General features: G+C 45.5%; 1 protein-coding gene across 6 annotated transcripts in view; it reads left to right on the top strand.

The window, feature by feature from the left end:
- USO1 (USO1 vesicle transport factor) overlaps positions 1–25922 on the top strand; it is a 95303-nt gene that overhangs the window by 53089 nt on the left and 16292 nt on the right. For all 6 annotated transcript variants that reach the window (XM_068232858.1, XM_068232850.1, XM_068232842.1 and 3 more), the window contains 4 exons: positions 2492–2602; positions 7549–7667; positions 9128–9309; positions 24954–25075. In XM_068232858.1, the coding sequence (XP_068088959.1) occupies positions 2492–2602; positions 7549–7667; positions 9128–9309; positions 24954–25075 (534 nt within the window). The remainder of the gene's footprint in view (positions 1–2491; positions 2603–7548; positions 7668–9127; positions 9310–24953; positions 25076–25922) is intronic.

Here is a 25922-nt window from a genome sequence, read left to right as displayed (position 1 = left end):
GCAACGGGAGTCGATCCGGTGGCTAATCGAGCCGTCGGGTCGTACCGTGTATCCCCAGCATTAGTGTCTGTTCCATTAGCTTTCTGTTTACTGAAGAGCTCCACAGGCACTGCTAGCACAACATGCTGGTCTTTTCTCGCAGCCCTGAATGAAACTTCCATTGTAGTTCTTTTCACCCTGAGGTGACCAGAGCTAAATGCACAGAGCATGGATGGAGGCCACAAGTGCTGCTTAAAGGGATACTGTAGGGGGGTCGGGGGAAAATGAGCTGAACTTACCCGGGGCTTCTAATGGTCCCCCGCAGACATCCTGTGTTGGCGCAGCCACTCCCCAATGCTCCGGCCCCGCCTCCGGTTCACTTCTGGAATTTCTGACTTTAAAGTCAGAAAACCACTGCGCCTGCGTTGCCGTGTCCTCGCTCCCGCTGATGTCACCAGGAGTGTACTGCGCAGACACAGACCATACTTGGCCTGCGCTGTGCGCTCTTGATGACATCAGCGGGACCGAGGACACGGCAACGCAGGCGCAGTGGTTTTCTGACTTTAAAGTCAGAAATTCCAGAAGTGAACCGGAGGCGGGGCCGGAGCATTGGGGAGTGGCTGCGCCAACACAGGATGTCTGCGGGGGACCATTAGAAGCCCCGGGTAAGTTCAGCTCATTTTCCCCCGACCCCCCTACAGTATCCCTTTAAGCCCTAGGCACGAAACAAGAAAACGATTTATTCACAGATGACTTCTGCAACCGCTCCTTTCATTAAATCTGCATTACTGTGAAGTTTGGATAAAAAGGATCAATAATCATGTTACTTAATAGTTGTAATTCAAAAAAATCCAACATGCAGCATATCTAAGAAGATGCCACCACCATTCAAGGTGTGCAGCAGCTTTGTCTACTTTATGCTTTCTATATTATTATATTATTTTATATATAATATAGAGAGCATAATAATGTATAATATTATATATTATGCTCTCTATTTACACCTCATTTTGCAGTGTGTGAATCCTGCTGGGATGACAATTGTGCCAAATCGGCGACATTGACATTCACACGTATCTGCAGTGTTGGTCTTATTTGAAGGCGTAGTCCACAACTTAAGCGAACTACAGCTTGAGTAAAGGTGCCCATACACTCGTCAGATTGGCAGCAGACAGATAAGAAATGCATCTGATGATCTATCTGATGCGTTTTTAGAACATTTTTTACCAGGATAGAATTCCAACAGATTTCAGTTTGAAATCTGTTGAAATTCGATCTGATGGCATTTTTTTGCCATCAGATTTCCATTAAGGCCAATGCAAACTGATAAGCAATCTCATCAGATCGACCTAAATTTTCCACCCTGCTAGTTCGATGGAAATCCATCGAAATCGATCAAAATCGGCCGTCGATCGGTCGATCGGCCAACCGATTTGCGATCGATCGATCGATCGACCGCGATCGATCGATCGGCCAGAAAATCGGCTGAGTGTATGGGCTGCTTAAGAGTAGGGTCACACTTAAAGCGGATCTGAGATGAAAAACTAACTATAACAAGTAACTTGTCTATATATCTTATCTAAAGTTTAGATAGTTTACACAGCATATCTAGCTGCAAACAGCTTTTATAGAAAATGAGTATTTCTTCCTGTGATACAATGATAGCAGCCATGTTGTTTGTAAACATTACACAGAGGCAGGCTTATCTGTATCTTGAGCAATCAGCCTGTGAAAAAAACTAATCCCCCCTATTCCCTCCTCCCCTCTGCCTCTGAAATCAATGGCTAGTAACACCACCTCCTCCTTCTGCCCAGACTGAGCTCCCATGAGCCCTTGCTACTGCCAAGGCTCTCTGAAAACCTGTGGGCGTGGTTTATTTAGTTTATAGGGAATTAGAGTATTAAAACAAAAATAAAAAAGTATTTGGCTTGAGGAATGCCCTATAAACAATAGGAAAAGAACACAATTATGCAATGAGTAAAAGTTCACCTCGGATCCACTTTAAGGCCACGGGGAAAAAACGCATTCTTGGCTGGCAGCTAGCTGTCCGCAAAAGGGAATCCCACGTGTGTGCGATTAAAAACACGCTGCGGAAAACCATGCAATGCTCCCAGTGCACTGCGATTGTGCATTGGGAAGCATTATGTGCATTTTCACGTTGCGCAAAATGCCTCACAGATTTGTCAAGTGTGACCCTATCCCAGGCATGGGCAAACTTGGCCCTCCAGCTGTTAAGGAACTACAAGTCCCACAATGCATTTGCCTTTATGAGTCATGGCTGTGGCTGTAAGACTCCTGCAATGCATTGTGGGACTTGTAGTTCCTTAACAGCTGGAGGGCCAAGTTTGCCCATGCCTGCCCTAGCCTAAAGGGTTGGTTATACCTTCAGTTTCGTCTGCTTGATGCCATTTTGAATTCTCGGTGATCTTGCTATACCTGTATTGATTAGTTGATTGTTATTTTTAATTCTCTTATTTATGTTCCATTTGTTTATTTTTTCGATTCTCTGCAGGGTAGTAAAGTTCAGACCAGAGTCGGACTGTTAATGCTGCTGTGCACCTGGTTATCCAATTGTCCAATTGCTGTTACACACTTCCTTCACAATGCAGCTAATGTGCCTTTTGTATCCTTTTTTGTTATGCTATGTCTTTAACCCTTCCTTACTGTAAGGCTCTGACCTCTTAAAGTGAACCTGAGATGTTAGAAGATGTAGCATTTTTACTTACCTGGGACTTCATTCAGCCCAATGTACTCTGTTGCCTCTCTCCCTGTCCTCCCTGCTGGCCCGTTCGACAATCTTTTGCGGTAATTTGTCTAGTTCAGGCATGGGCAAACTTGACCCTCCAGCTGTTGAGGAACTACAAGTCCCACAATGCATTGCAGGAGTCTGACAGCCACAGTCATGATTCATAAAGGCAAACACATTCTGGGATTTGTAGTTCCTTAACAGCTGTTGGGCCAAGTTTGCCCATGCCTGGTCTAGTTGCTGTCAAGGGTTATAGAAGAATAGAGGAGCCAGGTAGGCAGTGAGGGAGGCAACGGAGTGCATGGGGTTGGAGGAAGCCCTAGATAAGTACAGATATAAATACTGCATCTCCTAATATCTCGAGTTACTTTTGAGGACCAGAGCCTTTTCTCTACCTTGCCATCACATGGTCAGAAGCCAATGAAATTGGCTCCTGACCAGTACAGGGATCTCAGCTGTCATTAGACAGCTGAGTGAGTGGAGTGCAGCAGCAGAGCGGCAATAGTGTTAGGAGCGTGTGGGCGATTGGGGCATCACAATCTACGCTCTGGCAGGGATGTGAGGCAGTGAATAGGGCGTAGTTTTCAGTTACCCAAGTCCGAAACAGGTTAAGGACTAGCTCACAGTGATGGATAGTTTCCCACATTCGCAACATTGCATTTTATTGCCCCATAACCACACCTGTATGAAACTACAATAGTTCTGATGTGCCAGAAAACCCAAGAGCAATTGAATGGCTTAATGTTTGAGGGCAGTGAAATAGATGTAGCCTGCAGCATCTGTAAAGAATTGAACATCAAAATGTGTGCAAACCGATCCAGATGCCTCCTTTGAATTTAATATTTGCATTTTCAGATGTTGAAACCCCTGGTTTAAATACCTTTAACCACTTCTAAGGGCTCCTTTCCACTTGTGCGGCGTGCGTCTGCGAAACGCACGCCGGCACTGAGCGGGTGGGCGGGATCGCAGGCGAATTCCATGAGCATGGGAATCGCAGCCTTCGCCGCGAATCCTGGGGGGGTTCCGGCCGAATCGCTACCGCAAGCGATTCGGCCAGGCAGCGCCATTCTCCCCTATGGCAGAGTTTCCCCGTGCGATTCATGTGCGGGGAAACTGCGGATTCGCGACGGTTTCTCTTAAAAACCAGTGCAATTATCACATTTCAGCGCTGACTCCATTCACTTGGCAATAACATTATTGCTACTTATCACACTTAGGAACCGGGAGGATGCGTGCACTGCTCGTAAACTGGCAGGGATTATGTATCTACGTCCCTGGGAGCTTATGTGAAGTTTCAAAGTGGACCCAAATTAAAAATGCAAGATTTCAGAGAGAAAATCTATTTTCTAACTTATAATAATAAATAGCAGCCTTTTTTCAGCTGCATGATGACAAATATAAAATATTTTACATTTATAGGAGGAACACCTCCCTTCCTTTCATATTGCCGGGACAGAATCCGGCAGACTGGTGGAGATAAAAAAACAAAACACAGGCTGCTACTGATGATGTCACAGGGGAGGTGATCTCAGCTTGTGTGAGATTTCACATAGATGACGCCCCTGTGAGGGAGGGTAGCTGATGACACATCCGTGATCTAAAACCTCCTACTAAGCTCAGAAGCAATGGCTGCCACTTGTATAACCCTAGTTATGAAAAGAGAAGGGAGAAAAGCATGCACTGAAATGCTCATAGGCTTGAAGGAGTGTTTATTTATCTTTGTATGTGTCAGAGTGGTGCCACTAAATATTTTGAATCAAAACAAATGTTTGGTTTGGGTCCGCTTTAAGGGGGTAGATACCTGTGTCGTGGTAGGGCAACTGGTTTGAAACACTCTGGATCAAACAATAGATTATTGAAAAATGCCAGGACAACTGCCTTTTTTTTTTTTTCTAGGGGCTTTAAAGAGCACGTGGCACCCGCATGACGTGTTGCACATACCGGTACTGCTATCGGTATACTCAAATTGCCGTCAGTCTATGCCTGGTCTCTGGGTTCACTCTCTCTCCGTTCATGCCGGGGTCACTCTCTCCGTTCATGCCGGGGTCACTCTCTCCGTTCATGCCGGGGTCACTCTCTCCGTTCATGCCGGGGTCACTCTCTCCGTTCATGCCGGGGTCACTCTCTCCGTTCATGCCGGGGTCACTCTCTCCGTTCATGCCGGGGTCACTCTCTCCGTTCATGCCGGGGTCACTCTCTCCGTTCATGCCGGGGTCACTCTCTCCGTTCATGCCGGGGTCACTCTCTCCGTTCATGCCGGGGTCACTCTCTCCGTTCATGCCAGGATTCCTGCGAACCGCCCATTGCCTCCTTCCTCCGTCTGCAATTTAACACAAGCTGGCTGCCTGTGAATCCGTGTAGCGTGGAAAACAGTTCAAGCTGCTCCGATATTAAAGCGTTCTAATTGGCCACAATCGTCTCAGAGGCGGGATCATGGCTCCGGTGCAGTGCAGTGATTGGCCCCAAAACGGAGCATGACCCCGCCTCTGAGACTATTGTGGCCAATTAGAACACTTTAATATCGGAGCAGGTTGAACTGTTTTCCGCGCAACACAGATTCACAGGCAGCCAGCGTGGGGACACACATTGTGCAGTGCCGATCAGGCACTTGTCATGTCGTCCTTACACACAGCAGATTTAACAACTGTGTGCAGGGATGACATGACAGGTGCCTGATTGGCGCTTTAACATTACAGGAGCAACAATAAAAGTGGGCCAGTGTGGGGACACACATTGTGCAGGGCCAATCAGGCACTTGTCATGTCATCCTTCCACACAGCAGGTTTCACAACTGTGTGCAGAATGAAATTCAGGAATTGGAGATTTATACTGATGTTCCGGAATGTGATGAAATGAGTGTTTGCGAATAAATTAAATGGAATTGCCAGACATTCCTGATGGCATTCAGCGTTGTTCCAGAATGTGATACCGTAGCATAACATTTGCGTTTAGAAAGTTCTACAATGTGAGAACGTTTTGAGAGTTAGGATGTTTTACAGTGTGATAACTAGAGTTGGGACAGTTCTGAGGATGTCCTTCAATGTGAAAACATTTCAGTTTCAAGAGTTATGATTCAGAATGTGATAACGTTTGAAATAAATGTTAATTTTTTTTTGTTCAAGAATATTTGTAGTTTGTCGTTCATGGTGTTCATAGAAATATAAGACATCTCCTGAAAATAAGCCCTAGCACACTTTTTAGAGCAAAAATTAATATAAGACACTGTCTTATTTTCGGGAAAACACTGTACCTCCATCCACCGCGGAGGTCCGATCTCTAAGTCCCTCACGCTTCTTCCTGTTTAAACAGGAAGAAGCATCAGACACTTAGAGAGCGGAACCTCCGGTGCGTGGAACGCATGAAGGTATGTGTTCTTTCCTGCCCGCCGCCTGCTGCCACTGATTGATGCTGGGGGGGGGGCTTTCCCCCCCTCCCCGCCAATGTGTAGCTAATGCTTTCCCCTCATGCTGCAATCCCTCCTGCCCCCCAAAACGGCCCTAAGCGGGCCTCGGACCCACCCGTGGCTGCAAGGCTTGCAGCCCCTATTGTTATGCCACTGACAATCCCACTTTAAGAGTGTCTGTTTCAGCAGTGTCTGTTTTCAGAAAGAGCTTACCGGTGGAGCTGGACGAGAGGGCGTGCGTGCAGGAGCCGTCTCGATTCGCCGCCAAGAGCGGCTTCTTCCGGGCATGGTAAGCTCTTTCTCCCATGCACTTTCCATTACTCGGAATCCGAGCCACTGGGTTCACTGTCCTGCTTCACTAGCTCTTATGCTCACAGCAGCTTCAGGATGCACGCTTGACCACTTCAACACAGTGGTCAGCTTCATTTTCTGAGCACCACCTCACTAGTTGCCCCCCCCCCCCCCCCCCCCCCCCTCCATGCCTGTCTAAGCTCACTACTTGTCACTTCACCCTGGGCCACATCCATTAACAGGGACGATTATATCCCCATCCACATCCATTGTTCACACCGGTCATACTCTGTTGCCAGGCTTCAGATATACCCCATCCCACTCACTGAGTCATTCATTGTCCTTCTCCCGTCACTCATCCCTTGTTTACGGGTGTTTCAAGCTGGGCGTCATTTATTCAATTATTTATTTCTCATGTATAACTGATATTATTGACCATTGAGGGCAGATCACATTGTGCCATTGTTTTATGGTTTTAATCATTGTATGGTTTAATAAAGGCTATTTTGTATTTTTCTACATTCATTGTGGTGCGGTTTTTGTAGGGCCAATTCTTTCTCTTTTGTTTAGCAGGCTGTATGCAACAAGATCTTGAAAAGCTAAGCTCAAACAAGTACTTAAAGAGAAACCATAACCAAGGATTTAACTTCATCCCAATCAGTAGCTGATACCCCCTTTCCCATGAGAAATATTTTCCTTTTCTCAAACAGATCAGGGGGCTCTATATAGCTGATATTGTGGTGAAAACCCTCCCACAGTGTGAGCCTTGTTGCATTATGGGAAATAACAGCAATTTTAACTGCCAAAAATGCATTGTCTCTTTCCACAGACATCACCTGCCAGCAGTAAAGATGTCACTATATGATAAATGTCAGAATGTAAATCAGGGAGAGGAAAGATATTACAATGGGCAAACATTGAATAATTCATTTATAAATAATTATTTGTAAAAATTAAGCACTTTTTTTCATTGTTATTTTTACTGTAGTTCCTCTTTATATCAACTGATTTCAGGAAGCTGTAACAGTTCAAATGAGTAGTGTTCTCACATGCAAGATGGGGTTTCCTGCTTTTTGTAGAAAGGTATTATCTCTTCTTTAGCTTTCTTCTTCCTTAATGACACCTTCAGCTCACAGCACAAATATCAGAGAATCTTGGAGAAGAGGAGCAGCTGGTTCAAGGTTTGTGTGCTCTGCTGCTGGGGATCTGCGTTTACTACAATGATAACTCACTTGAAAATAATACCAAGTAAGTTTTGCCTCAACTCTCTTTGCAAATGATTGCAATGATTGATGTTTAAGTGTACTTATAAATGTCTCCAATCAGTAATGTGGTTATAGTGAATTTCTGATGTCTTCTTCAAATGTATACCAGGCTCTGGCCTGCCCTCTTCAAGGATTTGTCTACCTGGGCAGAGTAATTCAGCCTCAAACCCCCTCTAGCGAAGGGAGTGTTGTTTGGCAGACTGGCTGGACTGCAACCTCTCCTCCAATGACCTTCATTCCTTTCTATTTGTGCTGAAGAGAGAATGAGTAGCAGTCTGTGTTATGACCCTCTTAGGAAGCGAGAGTAACTATGGTGAAATGAAGACCCTGTAGCCAGTATCCGTTTTTTAGTTCTAGTTTCCATGTTTTGCAGTGCTGGATTTCTTGAATAGGTGAGATTTTTAGTACAGTATTTATTCTTTACTTTTGGGGTTACGGGGTAATGTTGGGTTTTTTGTAATTGGTTTAGTTGGGTAATGATCTGTGTTGGAGGATTACAATTCTTGAAGAGGTAAGGTTGATATTAACCTTTTAGGGGTGAATTATTTGGTTTTAAGAGAGGGATTTTTTTATGCTAAAGTCAGGGGCACTGTTGGAGGCAAAACTACGGTTGGCTTTTGTTAATATCCTCTGCATTGCTCAGTCACTGCTGGCAACTTTGGCTTGCTTGTTGACCTAACCCAGCCTGCTTCTCCCACATGATCTAGATCAATCACTCCTGCACTGGTGCTGAACTTGAAATGTGCTGGGGGGGAGGGGGGCTCTCAAAGTTGACCAGCTTTGTGACATAATGCCACAAGGTCAGCCTTATCTTTGTTTTTAAAGAGACAGTTCAGGTTTAGTAAAAAAAAATACCTGTGCTGCTATTGGGGAGAGTTGGCATAAATGTTAAAAAATCCAAAGCTAAATGAAGGCTTCTCAACTCTACCAATTTCATCGTCCTTGGACTGGAGGTATGGGCAAGGGAAGTTGTTTGGCAGCTTTATAAAACTTAAACCACTCGCACACTTTACTATGAAGTGAGCAGGTTACTCTACTGAATGTAATAGAAATGGAACTCCTTGCTCATACTTATACTTACAAATTGGCATTATTACACTGCTAGTTAAGCCTGAAGTGAATGCTTGAATTACACAGGTCATGTAAATCTGTTAATAAAAAATGTATGCATTACCTTAAAACCAGTGCCCTCACTAAATTGATCATGACAGCGGCTCATTGGACAATAACCATCCCTTTCCACCACACTACCGATGGCATCCACGAGTAGCTCCATTGTTCCCACTATGTGCATGTGCTTGTCACATCCCAATCTTCTGTGCACGTCCCAGAATTCTACTTTTTGGGAAGAAACATCAGTGTATACCGTGCTTTGAAAACTATGCATACGTGCTAATTTGTAATTGAAAGTGTTTTCACTTAAAAGCATTTTTCTTTTAACAGAGAAAAGTTGAAGCAGCTAATTGAGAAAAGAATTGGAAAAGAAATCTTCATAGAGAAATTGGCCTTTATCGCAAAGCATGAATATTATTCAAAGGCTGCCCAGAAACCACAGCCCACTTTCTCCAGTCCTGAACATATGATGTTTGATCACGAGTTTACAAAAATGGTTAAAGAGCTAGAAGGTAAGACTTAAATATTCATAACTGCAATTGCTGTGACTACTGTAAATGCAAAAAGATTGAGAAAACAAAACTTACTATATACAATGATGATGAACACTATAATGCCTAGAGGTAGCACACGGGTGCCAGGATAAGGAGTAGCTTGAAGAAGCTAGCCCTCCAGCTCAATCCTGGAACCTCAAAAATTGCTTATGAAAGTGTGAAATTCAAATATAAGAATGGACTAGAACTACTAACCAGAAACTCAAAACAAAAATAGGGTTGCCTCTGCAGTGACAAGACTCTCCAGCTACCATGCAGAAATTAAACCCACTGGGGCTTAGTTTGTTAACTTTTAAAAAGTGATATGAAATGTAGACGTAAGGCTGCCCAGAAGGTCTCTTTGCCTTTTTAAAAAAAAAAATTATTGTAATTTTAGGTCCTTGCTTCAGCACTCACCACTGACATGTCAATCGGTCATACACATTAAGCATTGCATTGTTAAGATGGTGGAGTGCTGATGTGCTTGTTTTACCACTACAGTATAATCTTGTTATAATAAACTCTGGTATAGTAAACATCTAGTTATAGTAAACTACCTCTCCAGGTCCCGGCCAATCTCCATTATAAGTCTATGGGAGCAACGCCTGGTATAGTAAACTCTGACATAATAAAACTTCTGTTATGGTAAATGTATTTTTTGGCCCCTTCCTGACGCAGACTTTGGATATAGTGGACAGCGCATGCATCATATGTCAGTGTGAAACTCATGGTCTGTTGCTCTCTTCAGGCTGGTTGCAGGCGAGTTGATGCCTGATAACATTTGTAAGACGAGAAGAATGGCACCGGCGCTGGATATATAGTACTGTACAAAAAAGCAGCCTGGGGAAAATGAGGAATAATGTGAACATAAAGAAAAGATGCAGTGTTACCACTTCCACTTTGCAATCACTGATAAAAGTATCGTCCCAGTCCTCCACGGGATTGTACACACTCCCAGGTATATAGTTACATAGTTACATAGTTATTTTGGTTGAAAAAAGACATACGTCCATCGAGTTCAACCAGTATAAAGTACAACACCAGCCTGCTCCCTCACATATCCCTGTTGATCCAGAGGAAGGCGAAAAAACCCTTACAAGGCATGGTCCAATTAGCCCCTAAAGGGAAAAATTCCTTCCCGACTCCAGATGGCAATCAGATAAAATCCCTGGATCAACATCATTAGGCATTACCTAGTAATTGTAGCCATGGATGTCTTTCAACGCAAGGAAAGCATCTAAGCCCCCTTTAAATGCAGGTATAGAGTTTGCCATAACGACTTCCTGTGGCAATGCATTCCACATCTTAATCACTCTTACTGTAAAGAACCCTTTCCTAAATAAATGGCTAAAACATTTTTCCTCCATGCGCAGATCATGTCCTCTAGTCCTTTGAGAAGGCCTAGGGACAAAAAGCTCATCCGCCAAGGTATTATATTGCCCTCTGATGTATTTATACATGTTAATTAGATCCCCTCTAAGGCGTCTTTTCTCTAGACTAAATAAACCCAGTTTATCTAACCTTTCTCGATAAGTGAGACCTTCCATCCCACGCATCAATTTTGTTGCTCGTCTCTGCACCTGCTCTAAAACTGCAATATCTTTTTTGTAATGTGGTGCCCAGAACTGAATTCCATATTCCAGATGTGGCCTTACTCGAGAGTTAAACAGGGGCAATATTATGCTAGCATCTCGAGTTTTTATTTCCCTTTTAATGAATCCCAAAATTTTGTTAGCTTTAGCTGCAGCTGCTTGGCATTGAGTACGATTATTTAACTTGTTGTCAATGAGTACTCCTAAGTCCTTCTCCAAGTTTGATGTCCCCAACTGTATCCCATTTATTTTGTATGGTGCTAGACCATTAGTACGTCCAAAATGCATGACCTTACATTTGTCAACATTGAATTTCATCTGCCATGTATGTGCCCATATAGCCATCCTATCCAGATCCTGTTGCAATATGACACTATCTTCCTGAGAGTTAATGATTCTGCACAATTTTGTATCATCTGCAAAAATAGCAACATTGCTCACTACTGCATCTACTAGGTCATTAATAAATAAATTAAAGAGCACTGGACCCAGAACAGACCCCTGTGGGACCCCACTGCTAACAGTCTCCCATTTTGAGTATGATCCATTGACCACAACTCTTTGTTTTCTGTCCATTAGCCAGTTCCCTATCCATGAACACAGACTCTTCCCCAGTCCTTGCATCCTCAACTTTTGCACCAGACTTTTGTGGGGAACAGTGTCGAAGGCCTTTGCAAAGTCCAAGTATATCACATCTACAGCATTCCCAATATCCATATTAGCATTCACTACCTCATAAAAGCTGAGCATGTTAGTCAAACAGGACCTGTCTTTAGTAAACCCATGTTGATGCTAAGAAATAAGATTATTTTCTACTATGAAGTCATGTATAGTATCTCTTAGTAACCCCTCAAATAGTTTGCATACAACTGATGTTAAGCTTACAGGTCTATAATTTCCTGGATCTGATTTTTTGCCCTTCTTAAATAATGGGAAAACGTGGGCTGTACGCCAATCCACTGGGACTCTGCCAGTTGCAAGAGAGTCACAAAAGATAAGATAAAGGGGTTTATCTATAACTGAACTTAATTCCCTTAGGACCCGAGGATGCATGCCATCCGGGCCAGGTGCCTTGTCTATTTTTAATTTATTTAGTCTTGCCTTCACTTCTTCCTGCGTTAAGTATTTAATATTACAGTTAGAAGATTGAGACTCTTCCACCTCTGTAGTTTGCAACAGTGCTGTTTCTTTTGTGAAGACAGAAGCAAAGCAAGCATTTAATAACTCTGCCTTACCTTGGTCATCCACCATTGAGTTCCCATCCTCATCCTTTAGGAGTCCTATACAGTCAACCTTTCTTTTTTTAGAGTTAATGTACTTGTAAAACTTTTTTGGGTTAGATTTGATATCCTTAGCGATTTGTTTTTCAGCTTCAATCTTTGCCTGCCTAATTTCTTTTTTACAATTTTTATTGCACTCCTTATAATTGCTTAGTGCAGCCTCTGTCCCCTCCTGTTTTAAGACCTTATAGGCATTCTTTTTCCTCTTCCCTTGTTAACGATGACGCTCCTGGTAGCGTGTGGAGAAAGTACAGGCTACTTTCACGTGTATTGCAGATCAGAGCGGGCCTAGTTGCTGCAAAACTAAAGAGAGTGGATAGTTGGGTGCCAAGTCCTGCCCGTGGAGGTATCAGAGCCCCTCGCATTAGAGGCAAGTGGCTTATTATGATTGGCTGCATTTTGAAGAGTAGCTTCACAATTGGCTCAAGTGTGAGCAGAAAGTTTTGCAGGACACGTGCTGTAAGTCCCGCCCATGGAAGTATCCGAGCCACTCACGGAAAGCGAGTGGCTGCCTCTATTCAGTGGCGGCTGCAATTTTTATGGAGCCCTGGATACTGTACTAATGATTTGTCCAGCCTGGCTATGCAGCCCTAAGGTATATTTACGTTGTTGCCCACCAAATGTGCAAGTGCTTGTACTGTACCTCCAATGGGAGGACAGAGTTGATCCTTTGCAGCAGAGGATGTACTAGGGCAGGCTGTGCTATTTCTAGGACAATTTCTGATGTAGTAAACTTCTGATATAGTAAACCACTTTTCCTGGCCACTTGGAGTTTAATATAATGAGATCATACTGTAATAAAAATTATGTTTTTATATAACATTTAGGGGTCTACTGATTATCTCATAGAACAGGGTTACAACAAGTATTCAATGAACATTGGGAAATACCTAACAGCACTGGCCATCTGAAATACGTGAAGTTTTTAAAGGCCAGAAATTACCACCATGTCTTGTTATCCGGAGCCATACAATATAGGCTGTGTCTCTGTATGTATCTCTGAACTGAGCTTTCCGAACCTATAGTTATACACAGATTTTTGACAATTTCCTATAATACCTATAATACTTCCCACATGCAGATATGCTTCTCCTAGAATTGCAGCAAACGAGTACATCAGATACAAGATGTACCAAGTCGGGGGGCGTGGCTTGACGCTGCTGGAAGGTGGCTGCCTAATCTCCTCTCTCCCGCTCAACAGCCGCTAAAGCTTGCTATTTGGCCGATCCAACGGGCTCCTAACAGATATGCCGGGTACCCGTAGTCAGCAGAACACACCGGCAACAGGCAGAAGCAATCCCAAGAAAGCAGGAAAGACTTTACCGGACATATTCCGATCTCAAAAGGACCACGCTCAGACATCCAAGATGGCGCCTGACAAAACCAGAGAAGGACAGGCTCAATCGTCGCCAGACTCCTCACCTACTGACTCAGGCAAACTCTCGGGCAAACAGCAGAGATCCCCTACTCTCGCCGACCTACAGCTATTTGCAGACGATATCAAGGCATCCATGTTATCTGCAGTGTCGGAGGTTCGAGCGGACGTCGCCGCATTAGGTTCCAGACTGCAGACCTTAGAGGCGGCCAACACTCAAACAACCTCGCAGCTGAAAAAGCTAGCTAAAACCTCTGACAAGCATACATCCAGGCTAACAGACCACACTAGATACCTTGAGGATTTGGACAACCGCGGCCGCAGATGTAACATCAGACTGAAAGGCCTACCAGAATCAGTAGCTCCTGAAAAGATCTGTGACGCACTCTCAGCCATCTTCAATAACCTGCTGGACAGGCCTGCGGACTCCGAGATCGCCTTTACCCGCGCTCATAGAGCCTTGCGCCCGCGGAGCAATGACAGCGAGAAAACACGAGACGTCATCTGCTGCCTGGAGTCGTTTCAGCTAAAAGAGAATATCATGAGGGCAGCACGAACACAAGACCAGATCCTGTTCAACGAAACGCCCGTTCAATTGTATCAGGACCTATCCGCTATTACTTAAGCGAAGAGTCCTAAAACCTCTCCTGCAAGCAATCAGAAAGAAAGGCCTGCTGTATAAATGGCGGTTTCCATTTTCACTGTCTGTTACATCTGAGGGGAAGACATACACTTTACGTGCAGCAGCCGACCTGAAAGACTTTTGCAGCGACCTGGATATCCCTGTGATTGACCTCCCGGACTGGGACGGAGACCTAGCATTCCAACGACCGAACACACAGGCATCCGGGTCCTCTCAGCGCTATCCACTGAAAAACCAGAAGGCATTCCACCGCTCCAGAAGCAGAGATTCGGAATCCGGAACGGAGACTACTCACCTCCGCCGTGATTCCTCCTCATCGGCGGAAGATGGATAATCTACACCTGTGCTGCAGATCTACTGCATCATTCCCCAGCAAGTAAAGGCGTTGTAAGCGGTACCTTGCTTTGGATCCGGTAACTATACTGCTTTGCATGGTCTTACCTGATATGCCAAGCCCATTTACCTCACCCCTGTTTGGATTGCATTCTACACACCTGGGAACAAACGGTCCCGACTGCCCTATTCCTAATGGCATTGTTGTCCCCCCTCTGTTTCTTTCCTTAACCCATAAGACATTTGGTTCTTCCCCTCCACCGCATAGAAGCTGCCGTTCTCCCCCCCCCCCCCCCCCCCTCACATGGATCAAGTTTACCGACACTTTCTGGGGCCATGTGGTGGCCCGATCACTCAGAGCATATGACATTCGGTATTGCATTTAATATGTCTTATAGCTAATACGGAAAGACCACATCGTTCTCTTTTATTTTAGCATGGAGCTATGACACGCTTTCTGTGAGATATCTGGGTCTATCCCTACTATGTGCTAGTATGATATGTTATTGATTTTATTAATATTGTGTTAGTTGGGTCATAGGAAGTACTGTGTTGTTATGTTTTTCTTCATTCCCCGGCTTACCTCATTATTTCTCTCATAAGGTCATATCTGTATGCATGCCCTTCCCTTAGCTCCTCGGTCACCAATTCACCTCCTTTAGCATACTAGGCCACTTAGCCATCCAAACTGCCCCCTTTGCCTTATTCAGTGACAGAGGACGAGGTAAATTCCACACACTAAGCGGGGGTTTGTCTTAAATAATTTTCAGCATAATATACTGACAGCCTCGCATATATATAACTTATCTACTTATACCCATCTTAGTATAGAGCAATTTAGGCCAGAGCTTGTTTCTCTTAGAGGGGGGTGAATCCCAATGGGAGGGGGAGAGGGGAGGGAGGTTCCTGCAATCATTCAATAGGACCCCCTAAACACACGCACAGGGGTCGGGCTGTTGAATCTCTATAATCTAGACCTGTTTATTCGGTGGATTTCCTCCCCCTACATGAGATCTCTTTTGGATTCCCTGGAGGCCAACACGTGGGGGGCCTACTCTGAAGGTGGGGGTGATCCAGTAGGGGGGACTCTAAGAGGAATGCAATCTTAGGGACCTTTTCTTTCTTAGGTACGGACTGAAGATCAAACTGCGGTCTTGGCGGGGGCTCTGACGTGCTCCCTGGTGGGCCCCCCCTTCTCCGCACCTCGCTTTCGTGGGGGTCGGGTTGGGGCCCGCCCGGGGGCATGGAGCCCCCACTTTATAACCCGTTGGTTCAATTTCATAAGTTTGTTTTCTAACATGGCGGCCAGAGTGGAATATGAACGCGAAGTGTCACTCCCAAACATACGGAATTTCCCGCTTGTGGTAGTGTCTATTTGCGGTCATTCTCTGGCGGTGTCTTTCATCACCCCCACCCAGTGTGTGACTTATACACTGACTACACATATCCCACTTTAGGAAGTGTGTGCGGCCCCCCAAGTCGCACACACGTGGGAATTATTTCCTAAAAGCTATCTCTGTCTGTTTATATCAATACGTATGTTGGTCCACCACGGGGAGGACCTCTCTTCCTGTTCTCCTCGCTTCCTTTTTCTCTCTTCCTTTGGCCTCTTTTTCCTTCTCTCGCTCCTTTCTCTATCCACTACTTCTACGGGGAAAAATTTGGGTTGTGGGGGGCTGGAACTACCAGCAGGACAGGCAATTGTGATAATGCACACGCATCGAGCAAACTGGAAGCTGGTCTCGTTTAACGTGAACGGTCTTAACACACCGGAGAAAAGATCGATTATTTTTGACTTTCTCCATCATCAAAAAGTGCAGATTGCTTACTTACAAGAGACTCACCTACGAGCTAACCATATCCCTACGAGATTTAATTCCCGTTACCCGCTGGCTTATCATGCCACATCGCCAACTACTAAAACTAAAGGAGTCTCTATCTTTCTACATCGAGATATACCGTTCACGTTGGACGAGTCAGTGTGTGACCCGGAGGGTCGTTATCTTTTTATCAAGGGGGAAAATTGCCAATCACACAGTCACCATGGCTAATGTATATGTCCCCAACAAGCACCAACCATCTTTCTTATCCTCCACGCTAGCCAAACTAGCTGCTTTTACCAGTGGTGTACTAATTGTAGGAGGAGACTTTAACATCCCCATTAACCCTATCCAAGACTGCTCTAATGGTTCAACCACCCTCTCATACGCGGCCTTACGGCGAATTAAATCCCAATTGCAGAGCCTATCCTTAATGGATCCCTGGAGGATATCCCACCCACAAGTGAAGGACTATACCTTCTTCTCTGCCATTCATAATAAGTATTCAAGGATCGACTATTTTTTTTTTGCCACAGAGAGACCTATCTCTAGTTATCAATACTGATATAGGTAACAGAACGATCTCAGATCATTCCCCGATCTTTCTCACCATATCCACCCCTGATTCATCCACGAAAATTTGGAATTGGAGATTGAACCCAAATCTCCTGGCAGAGGCCGGTAGGAGACAATTAGTCTCGGAGGCCCTTGACGATTACTTTTCTATTAACAACAACCAAGCAACATCTAAACTCACAACATGGGAGGCACACAAAGCAGTAATTCGGGGACACTTCATTAGGATGGGTTCTAGACTTAAGAAGGAAAGGACAGAAATGACCGTCAAATTGATGGCAGACATTAACCGTCTGGAACGCGCCCACAAACTAACCTTAGCCTTAGCAAACCTAGAAGAACTTAATAAAGCTAGAAGTGCTCTTGACAAACTCCTATATTCTGAAGCTAGACGGAAGTTAATGTCCGTCAAAAAAATATATTACGAGCAGGGCAATAAAAGTGGCAAATACCTTGCCCGTGCCTTGAGGAAAAGAACCCTGCACATGAATGTCACATGCATTACTACCAAAAAGCAGACCCAGGTCTTCAAACCGAAGGAAATTGCAGATGAATTCAAGTCATATTATGCTTCCCTATACAACTTGCACAATCATAGCCAATCACCCGAACAACATAATATCAGAACCTCGGCCATCTCCAACTTTCTCGCCCAGTATGCGACCAGCTTACCCTTAGACCAATCAGATAAGGAAGATCTGGAATCCCCTCTCACGGAGGATGAGTTCCAGGTTGCTGTTGGATCTCTGAAGCCAGGCAAGGCACCAGGCCCTGACGGCCTCACGAGCCAATACTATAAAGCTTTTAGAGGCACTCTAGCCCCAGCGTTTGTGAACGCCTTCAACTCGATTACCCCTAACACCATTCCATCCATTCAGTTTCTAGAAGCCCACATAGTAGTAATTCCCAAGCCAGATAAGGACCCTGCACAATGCCCCAGCTACAGACCTATTTCCCTTTTAAATTTAGACGCCAAGATCCTGGCCAAAATACTAGCTAACCGCCTACTCCCATTTATCTCTAGACACGTCAACCCAGACCAAGCTGGCTTTGTCCCTGGTCGTGAAGCAAAGGACAATGTCATGAGGACAGTAGGCATCATGTCCTTCGCCAAAGTGAGGAGGGTTAAAGCGTTTCTGCTCTCAACTGATGCAGAGAAGGCCTTTGACAGGGTCGCTTGGGATTATACCCGAGCGGTCCTGTCAAGGCTGGGAATCGGGGACACTATGTGCAACCTTATTGGATTGTTATACACTAACCCTTCTGCAAAAATTAGAGTCAACGGCACCTTCTCAGACCCATTCAAGATAACAAACGGGACCCGGCAGGGATGTCCCCTTTCACCACTAATATACATACTCACCCTGGAGCCCTTTCTAAATGCTGTTCGTTCAGATCCGGATATCCATGGTATCCCCGTAGGCCCATCAGACCATCTGGTAGCCGCCTTTGCTGACGACCTACTTTTCTTCCTGCAAAACCCAATGATCTCTATCCCCAATTTAATACGCAGATTCACGGAATTTGGCCAATTATCTAACTTAAAAATTAACTTTCAGAAGTCACAGGCCCTAAACATCTCGCTTGACGATAGCATAATACAGACTTGCAAGATCAGCTTCCCTTTCCAGTGGTCCCAAAATCAACTTAGATACCTGGGCATTAATATCACCTCTAACTTGAAAAACCTATTCTCTGCAAACTTTGTCAAACTAGACTCGACATTGAAAACTGATCTCGCCAGTTGGGGTGCCCAGCCCCACTTGTCATGGTTTGGAAGAATATCTTCCATTAAAATGAACCTCCTGCCCCGTATCTTATACATAAGCCAGTGTATCCCGATACATCTCCCTCCTACCTTTTTGAGAAGTCTACAAGGGGCAATCAACAAATTCATATGGGGCAACAAACCCCCACGGATCAAGAGATCCACACTCACAGTCCCAAAAGACTTGGGTGGGGCTGGGCTCCCTGACCTCCAGAAATATCACCTGGCCTCCCAGCTAAGCAGGGTGGTTGAATGGGCCGTGGCAGAGAACCCTAAACCGTGGGTTACAATTGAGCAAGAATTGGCGGGTATCCAGGCCTCCGCCCTTGGATGGGTGGATATCCCACGTAGAGTGCAGACAACTTGGCAAAACCCACTCATGGAAGCCACTATCAAATGCTTCAGAAAACATGCCACGTCCCTAAACCTTGTGAACCTATCAGGCCCACTTACTTCCCTAAAAGACAATCCAGCATTTAAACCAGCGGCAGATATACCTTTCCTCACATCCTGGGACCCCCACCATCCCCCTAGGGCGAGAGATTTTGTGTCTGCAGGGAAAATCAACACACCAGGAAATGGTTAGGATGAGATATGACACCTCTTTCCAACTGGCAATATTTCCAAATTCGACATTTTATGCATTCTATACTCAAAAGGGGGAACTGGGCATCGGCCCTAACCCCATTTGAAAACTTAATAGTAAGCCCAGCGCCACACAGACACCTAATCTCTGCTACATACCAGATCCTGGTGAGCACCACAACTCCAGATAAATTTGGTTATCAGGAGGCGTGGGAGAGAGACCTGGGACAATCCCTTGAGGAAGAGCAATGGCAGAAAATCTTCAGTTTTAATCATAAAGGCTCCTTGAATGCAAATACCCAAGAACTTGGGTTTAAAATACTATCTCGTTGGTATAAGACTCCACAAATTTTGCACAGAATCTTCCCCTCATCTCCGGACTCTTGTTGGAGATGTGGGGCTGGTGGGTGCGATATCCTCCATATATTTTGGTCCTGCTCTGCTATTGTCCCCTTTTGGAGGGAGGTTTACCAATTAATGGAAGCAATCACATGGGACAAAATCCCCTTTCGCCCAGACGTCTTGCTTCTTCATAACACCTATGAACCCATTAAGTCATACAAAAAATCAATAACTATTCATCTGATCAATGCTGCTAGGGCAATGATTCCCCTCCACTGGAAGTCCCCCAATGCACCGTCCATGAAGTCATGGATTAAGAGAATTGAATTTATCGAGCACATGGAGCACCTAATCCTCTTATCGCACGAGCGATCTGAACAATATACCAGGACGTGGTCGGTCTGGACGGACTTCCAGTGTTCAGATACCCAGTGTTCTCCCCAGAAATATTTTCCAGCCGGGTGGCATGGAAAAGTAGCCGGGTGGTGAAGTAAGGTCACGATGCTTGCTACTGGGTTGTCTGGCGATCAGCAAAGAGCTGGAAAATCCCCTGAAAAGCAGTCCAGTGTGAATGGGGCCTTAGTGCCATAGCCCCATCATCACATATATGACTCTGACAATGACCAGACATCATTCACCACGCATGCTATGTACATGACTCCTGCTGCTGTACACACACTAGGAGGAGGAGAACAGTGCGGACTAAAGCTGATCACACAGGCAGACACCAGGGGTGGTGAGAACCCCAGAGGGGAATTTAGCAAAAACAAGGCTAACTTAATTTGTGAGCATACAAGTTAGATTTTCTTTATAATGCTTAGTACATACAATGCAATTTTCATTCAGATTGGTGTTCAAATTGATTATTTCCGACAGGTCTGATCTGATTTTTGATTGTTTTTCTGATCGATTTTGTATAGAAGTGATCAGAACAACGAGTGGAAATCAGATTGGACCTGTCAGAAATAATCAAATTGACTGTTAATCTGACAGAAAATTGCATCGTTGTGTACTAAGCATAACAGCTGAGACAAGACAGCTAAACTAAACATTTAGCCATTCATGTGCAGATTGCGAAAGCTGGATGTTGCAACGATATAACTGAACAATCAGAGAAAGACATTTGGTAGTTTGTGATAAAGTGCAGGGACAGCAGTGTTATGTGTATGTAGTGAGACAGGAGCCAGAGTGAATGCCAAGTACCAGGCTCCTCTTGCAGCTGGCTGTAAAATGCTTATTTATCATGACATCTTTTGCAGTGTTTAATGGGGTATATTCCGAATGTGTTGTGAATTCTTAATGCTTGAACTAATTTAGAGTAAATAAACTTTTTGATGTGTTAATGAGTCCACGCTTTAAAGCTTATTTGATGAATGAAAGGGGGATAGGGGGCCTTGTACTTCTGCACTGATAAGGAGAGGAGGAGGGGAGCTTCTGCCCACTGCAGTGGCCGGGGAGATAAATGATTTACCAGAAGGAATTCAAGACCTTTCTGCTCCTTCTGTGTACGGCCGCTCACCAGCTCCTTCATAGTTCCCGCAGTTCCGGCTCATCCGCGCTGTGCTCAGTTCTTGTGCTTTCCCCGCCCCTCCACCACGCTGATAGGAAAGAGGGGAGGAGGAGAGGGGGGAGGCTGCAAACTGCTCTGACAGAGCGCTGCTGTGTTAATGTGAACATCAAAAAGTTTCAGCCTTGCAAAAGGCTATGTAAATAATCCGGGTGGTCAAATGAATTACCTGGGCGGCTAAATGATTCACCCGGGCGGCGCGCCCACTTGAAAGGCTCTGGGGAGATCACTGGATACCTACAAACGTATCATGGACCCCAATTAACGTGGTCTCAATCAGAAGACAGCATCTCTTTCCCTAACTTATTTCTCTTTTCCCCCCCTATTTCTACATTGATATCTCCTATCTCTGCTTTACTGCTCAATCTTTATCTTCCTTTCCTTCCCCGTGGTGGCACAGATGTATACCAGCAGTTAACGTGATGTTTATATAGAATTATAGTTTAATCTCCCGTTCTTCAATTTTCAACATGATCTCTATAAGGAAGCCTAATAGGCGACAGTTCTTATGCTTCGGCACTTGCATGGCATTGTTATATTGTATGCTCTGTTCAATATTAAGTTGGTGATGTCTGTTTATTGCTTTTCAATTGGCATTCATATGATGATGTCTATATATCTTTCAATAAAACTTAATTGTTTAAAAAAAAAAGATGTACCAAGTCTGTGGATTATACAGCCGTTATTCTCTCCTTGACCACTAGGTTATCTCTTTTGTATAAACATTGAGTATGCGAGCTACAAGTTGTACTCTGCGCTCTAAAGCCTCATCTACACGAGGCGATCCAGCGGCTCGATTAGCCGCCGGATCGCCTCTTCCGCATCCCTGCCGCTCGCCCGCGCGTGCGTCGGATTTGATCCCCCTCGTCCCCGCCGGCGCCGCTTACCTTCCGCTCGATTCCCTGCCATTATCTCCTCGTGGGGAACGAACAGGGAATCGGCGGTGACGAGACCTGACCTGTCGTATCTCATCAATCGAGCCGCATCAGCGGCTCGATTGATAAGCCACATCGCCGCCTCATCTACCCGTGTAGATGAGGTTTAAGACTATAAAAAGGACATATGAGGGATGGCCAGGAATACACAGAGTGCAAGAATAAGGGAGTCTTGAGACATCGGCGGCTCGATTGATAAGGCACATCGTGGAAACCTCGCTCCGTGTAGACGGGGCTTTAAAGTTACTTGAGTTCAAGAGAGCTCTGAAATGTTTGTTGAGTTTGAGACAATTGTGTGCATGATCAGTGCAAACTGTTACATGAGTTATAAACCACACTAGATTAACTTTCTTCTTAACTATGGCTAAGACTACTGAATACATCATATAAGAATTCTAAATGTATCTGATTATAATGCTTAGTTACTTGAGATCACTTAAAGGGAAGGTTCAGGGTAACCTTTAAAAAAATAAAAATCCATATCCACTTACCTGGGGCTTCCTCCAGCCCGTGGCAGGCAGGAGGTGCCCTCGCCGCCGCTCCAGAGGCTTCCGGACGTCTTCGGTGGCCGACCCGACCTGGCCAGGCCGGCTGCCGGGTCGGGCTCTTCTGCGCTCCAAGGACGGACTCTTCTGCGTCCCACGCGGGCGCGCTGACGTCATTGGACGTCCTCCGGGCTGTACTGCGCAGGCGCAGTAGTTCTGCGCCTGCGCAGTAAAGCCCGGAGGATGTCCGATGACGTCAGCGCGCCCGCGTGGGACGCAGAAGAGCCCGTCCTTGGAGTGCAGAAGAGCCCGACCTGGCAGCCGGCCTGGCCAGGTCGGGTCGGCCACCGAAGACGACCGGAAGCCTCTGGAGCGGCGGCGAGGGCACCTCCTGCCTGCCACGGGCTGGAGGAAGCCCCAGGTAAGTGGATATGGATTTTTATTTTTTTAAAGGTTTCCCTGAACCTTCCCTTTAAGAACAATGACAACTTGATGATAAAGATTATATTTCTGACACTGGAGATTACGTTAAAGTGTACCTGCAGAGATTGTATGGTATTAAATTAATCATATGGGCTTACAGGTTGATGGTGCCCAATGTGTTCTGCTACCAAACAGCTGTCTCTAGCTTTTCCCGTTCACCATTAATTGCCCGGACAAGCTGCTTGTCAAGCCGCTTGCCAAAAACAATTCCACTCCTCACCTGCTGCAGCCACTTCCCTTTTGAGAACAGTGCTGGGGGTGCGTCCTAGCCCTGTGCACGAGCACCCTGAATGTTTTAGTGCACAAGATGACATCATGCGCATGCTCAAACATGATGTCCTAAGTAATGATTTGCACGTAAAGTGTATGCCGCAATCCCCAAGAAGTAGTTCCGGGGCCACAGCTATCTTGGACGAAATAATGAAAGTTTTATAAATGTAATACATTTTTTTTTTCTGTTATTTGAGGTCCTTAAGGCTGCTTTCTCACCAAGACGTTGCGTTTTGGGGACGTTATAGGGCACATAACGTGCCCCTAACGCAACGCCTGGTGGTGTTGGAGCAGGACGCTACCAAGAGGCGCGTTAAAAGCAGCTCTTGGTGCGCCTGCTCTGTCGGATGCGCTGCAGAGACCACATGAGCGGAGCTCTCCGCATCACGTGGTCCCGCCAGCCAATCAGCTGCCGCTTCTAGAAGTAAACACTGCAAGTGCAGTGAATATAAAGTAGCCATGTGCCTGGCTACGTAGCGGCCTCTCCCCGCCCACAAAATAAAAAGAACACCCATACTGAGCATGTACAAACAGTCTAACGCGGCTTAAGCCACTAGAACGTACAGTATGCTGCACTTCAAACGAACGTGCAGCGTTACTGTGTAACGCAACGTGGGCACTGTAAACAGCCCATTGATTTTTCATTGCTGTGGGGTGGGGTGCGCCTGTAACGTTTCACTGTGAAAGCAGCCTAAAGCAGGCCATACACTGGCTCGATTCGCGGCCGTTTCGACAGCAGATTCGATCCTGGGATCGAATCTGCTGCCAATCGTTCGCTGTAAACGCAGCCGCCGATCCGATTTCCTCCCGAAATCGGATCGGTCCGTCGATCGCGCCGTGCGGGAAATTACCCTCGATCGCCCGCGGGTAAAGTGCGCGTCGCTAGCGGCGGCCGATCCGATCAAGTATACATTACCTGACGCTGGCTCCCGGGCATCTTCTCCGCGCTGCACGGCTCTGTTCCGGCTCCATCCATCCCGGCGCTTCCTGTGTCACTGCAGTGACCAGGAAGTTCAAATAGAGGGCGCTCTATTTGAACTTCCTGGTCACAAAGTAACACAGGAAGCGCCGGGATGGAGCCGGAACAGAGCCGTGCAATGCGGAGAAGATGCCCGGGAGCCAGCATCAGGTAATGTATACGGGGGGGGGGGGGACAGGCGGCAGGAGCAGCTCAGCAGATGGTGAATCGGTTTCAGGCTGAAATCGATTCACAATCTGTTTGCAGTAAAGGCAGCTATACGATCCCTCTCTTTTCAGATTCGATCAGATAGGGATCTGTCAGCTGGTCGATCTAATGGCACATCAACCAGTGTATGGCCACCTTTAATGTAGGAACTGAAGTGGTTATTACTATGAAGTATACATTGTCTTTAGGTAGTGAAAAAATCCATCCAGGACAAACTACAATATATAAATTGCAGGGATTTACAGGTCTCATCTTTCATATGTTCCATTTACATGTATACAGTCTCTAATCAGTCAATTACTGTATAAATCTTTAGTGATTTTTCTGGTTATAAGCAGGGGAATGGGAACATCTTAACTGATTATGTTGTATTTTTCCTGCAGCTATTATTATAAAAGCCATTTACAAATCTAGTGAAGAAGACAAGAAAGAGGAGGAAGTGAAAAAGAATTTGGAACAGCATGATAATATTGTATCACACTACAAAACTGTCATCCGGGATCAGGTAAAGGGAACATAGAAAAGTAAATTGCAAAATATGCTATTGAAAGGATCTTGCTATTTAGCCCTGAACTAATGATTTACAGGGAGGAGTGTTGTGAAGTATCGCTAGAAGCTGACTTATAAAAGAATAACCCTCCTTAAACATTGCTTTAATAAATCAAGTTTTAATAAAATTAATGGACAACTGAACTTAGAGGGATATGGATGCTTCCTTATTTATTTCCTTTAAAACAATATCGGCTGTCAGGCTGTCCTGTTGATCATCTGCTTTTAATACAATTAGCCATAGACCTTGAACAAGCATGCAGATCAGATGATTCTGACTGGATTAGCTGCATAGTTGTTTCAGGTGTGTGTGGTAAATGGTTAAGTGCCATTTTGTTTCTCCACATCTCCAAGTTGGTTGAAGCTAGGAACCCTACACTCCACCACAGAAAAAGAGTCCCTATCTTTTGTGTTCTGAAGGGCTTTCTGCAGGAGTGTGGGAAGCGGTCTCAAGACAGCCTTATTCTTGCACTCTGTGTATTCCTGGCCATCCTTCATATGTCCTTCTTATAGTCTTAAGCCTCATCTACACGGGTAGATGAGCCGGCGATGTGGCTTATCAATCGAGCCGCTGATGCGGCTCGATTGATAAGATCCGACAGGTCGGATCTTGCTACCGCCGATTCCCTGCTCGTTCCCCGCAAGGGGACAATGGCAGGGAATCGAGAGGAAGATCAGCGGTTCCGCCGGGGACGAGCGGGGAATAGAATCTGGCGCACGCGCGGCGAGCGGGTACGCGCAGAAATGCGGAAGAGGCGATCCGGCGGCTAATCGAGCCACCGGATCGCCTCCACATCTCCCCG

Source organism: Hyperolius riggenbachi, chromosome 1 (assembly GCF_040937935.1).
Source record: "Hyperolius riggenbachi isolate aHypRig1 chromosome 1, aHypRig1.pri, whole genome shotgun sequence".
NCBI lineage: Eukaryota > Metazoa > Chordata > Amphibia > Anura > Hyperoliidae > Hyperolius > Hyperolius riggenbachi.
Note: the sequence above shows the minus strand (reverse complement) of the source record. Positions and strands in the feature narration are given on the sequence as shown.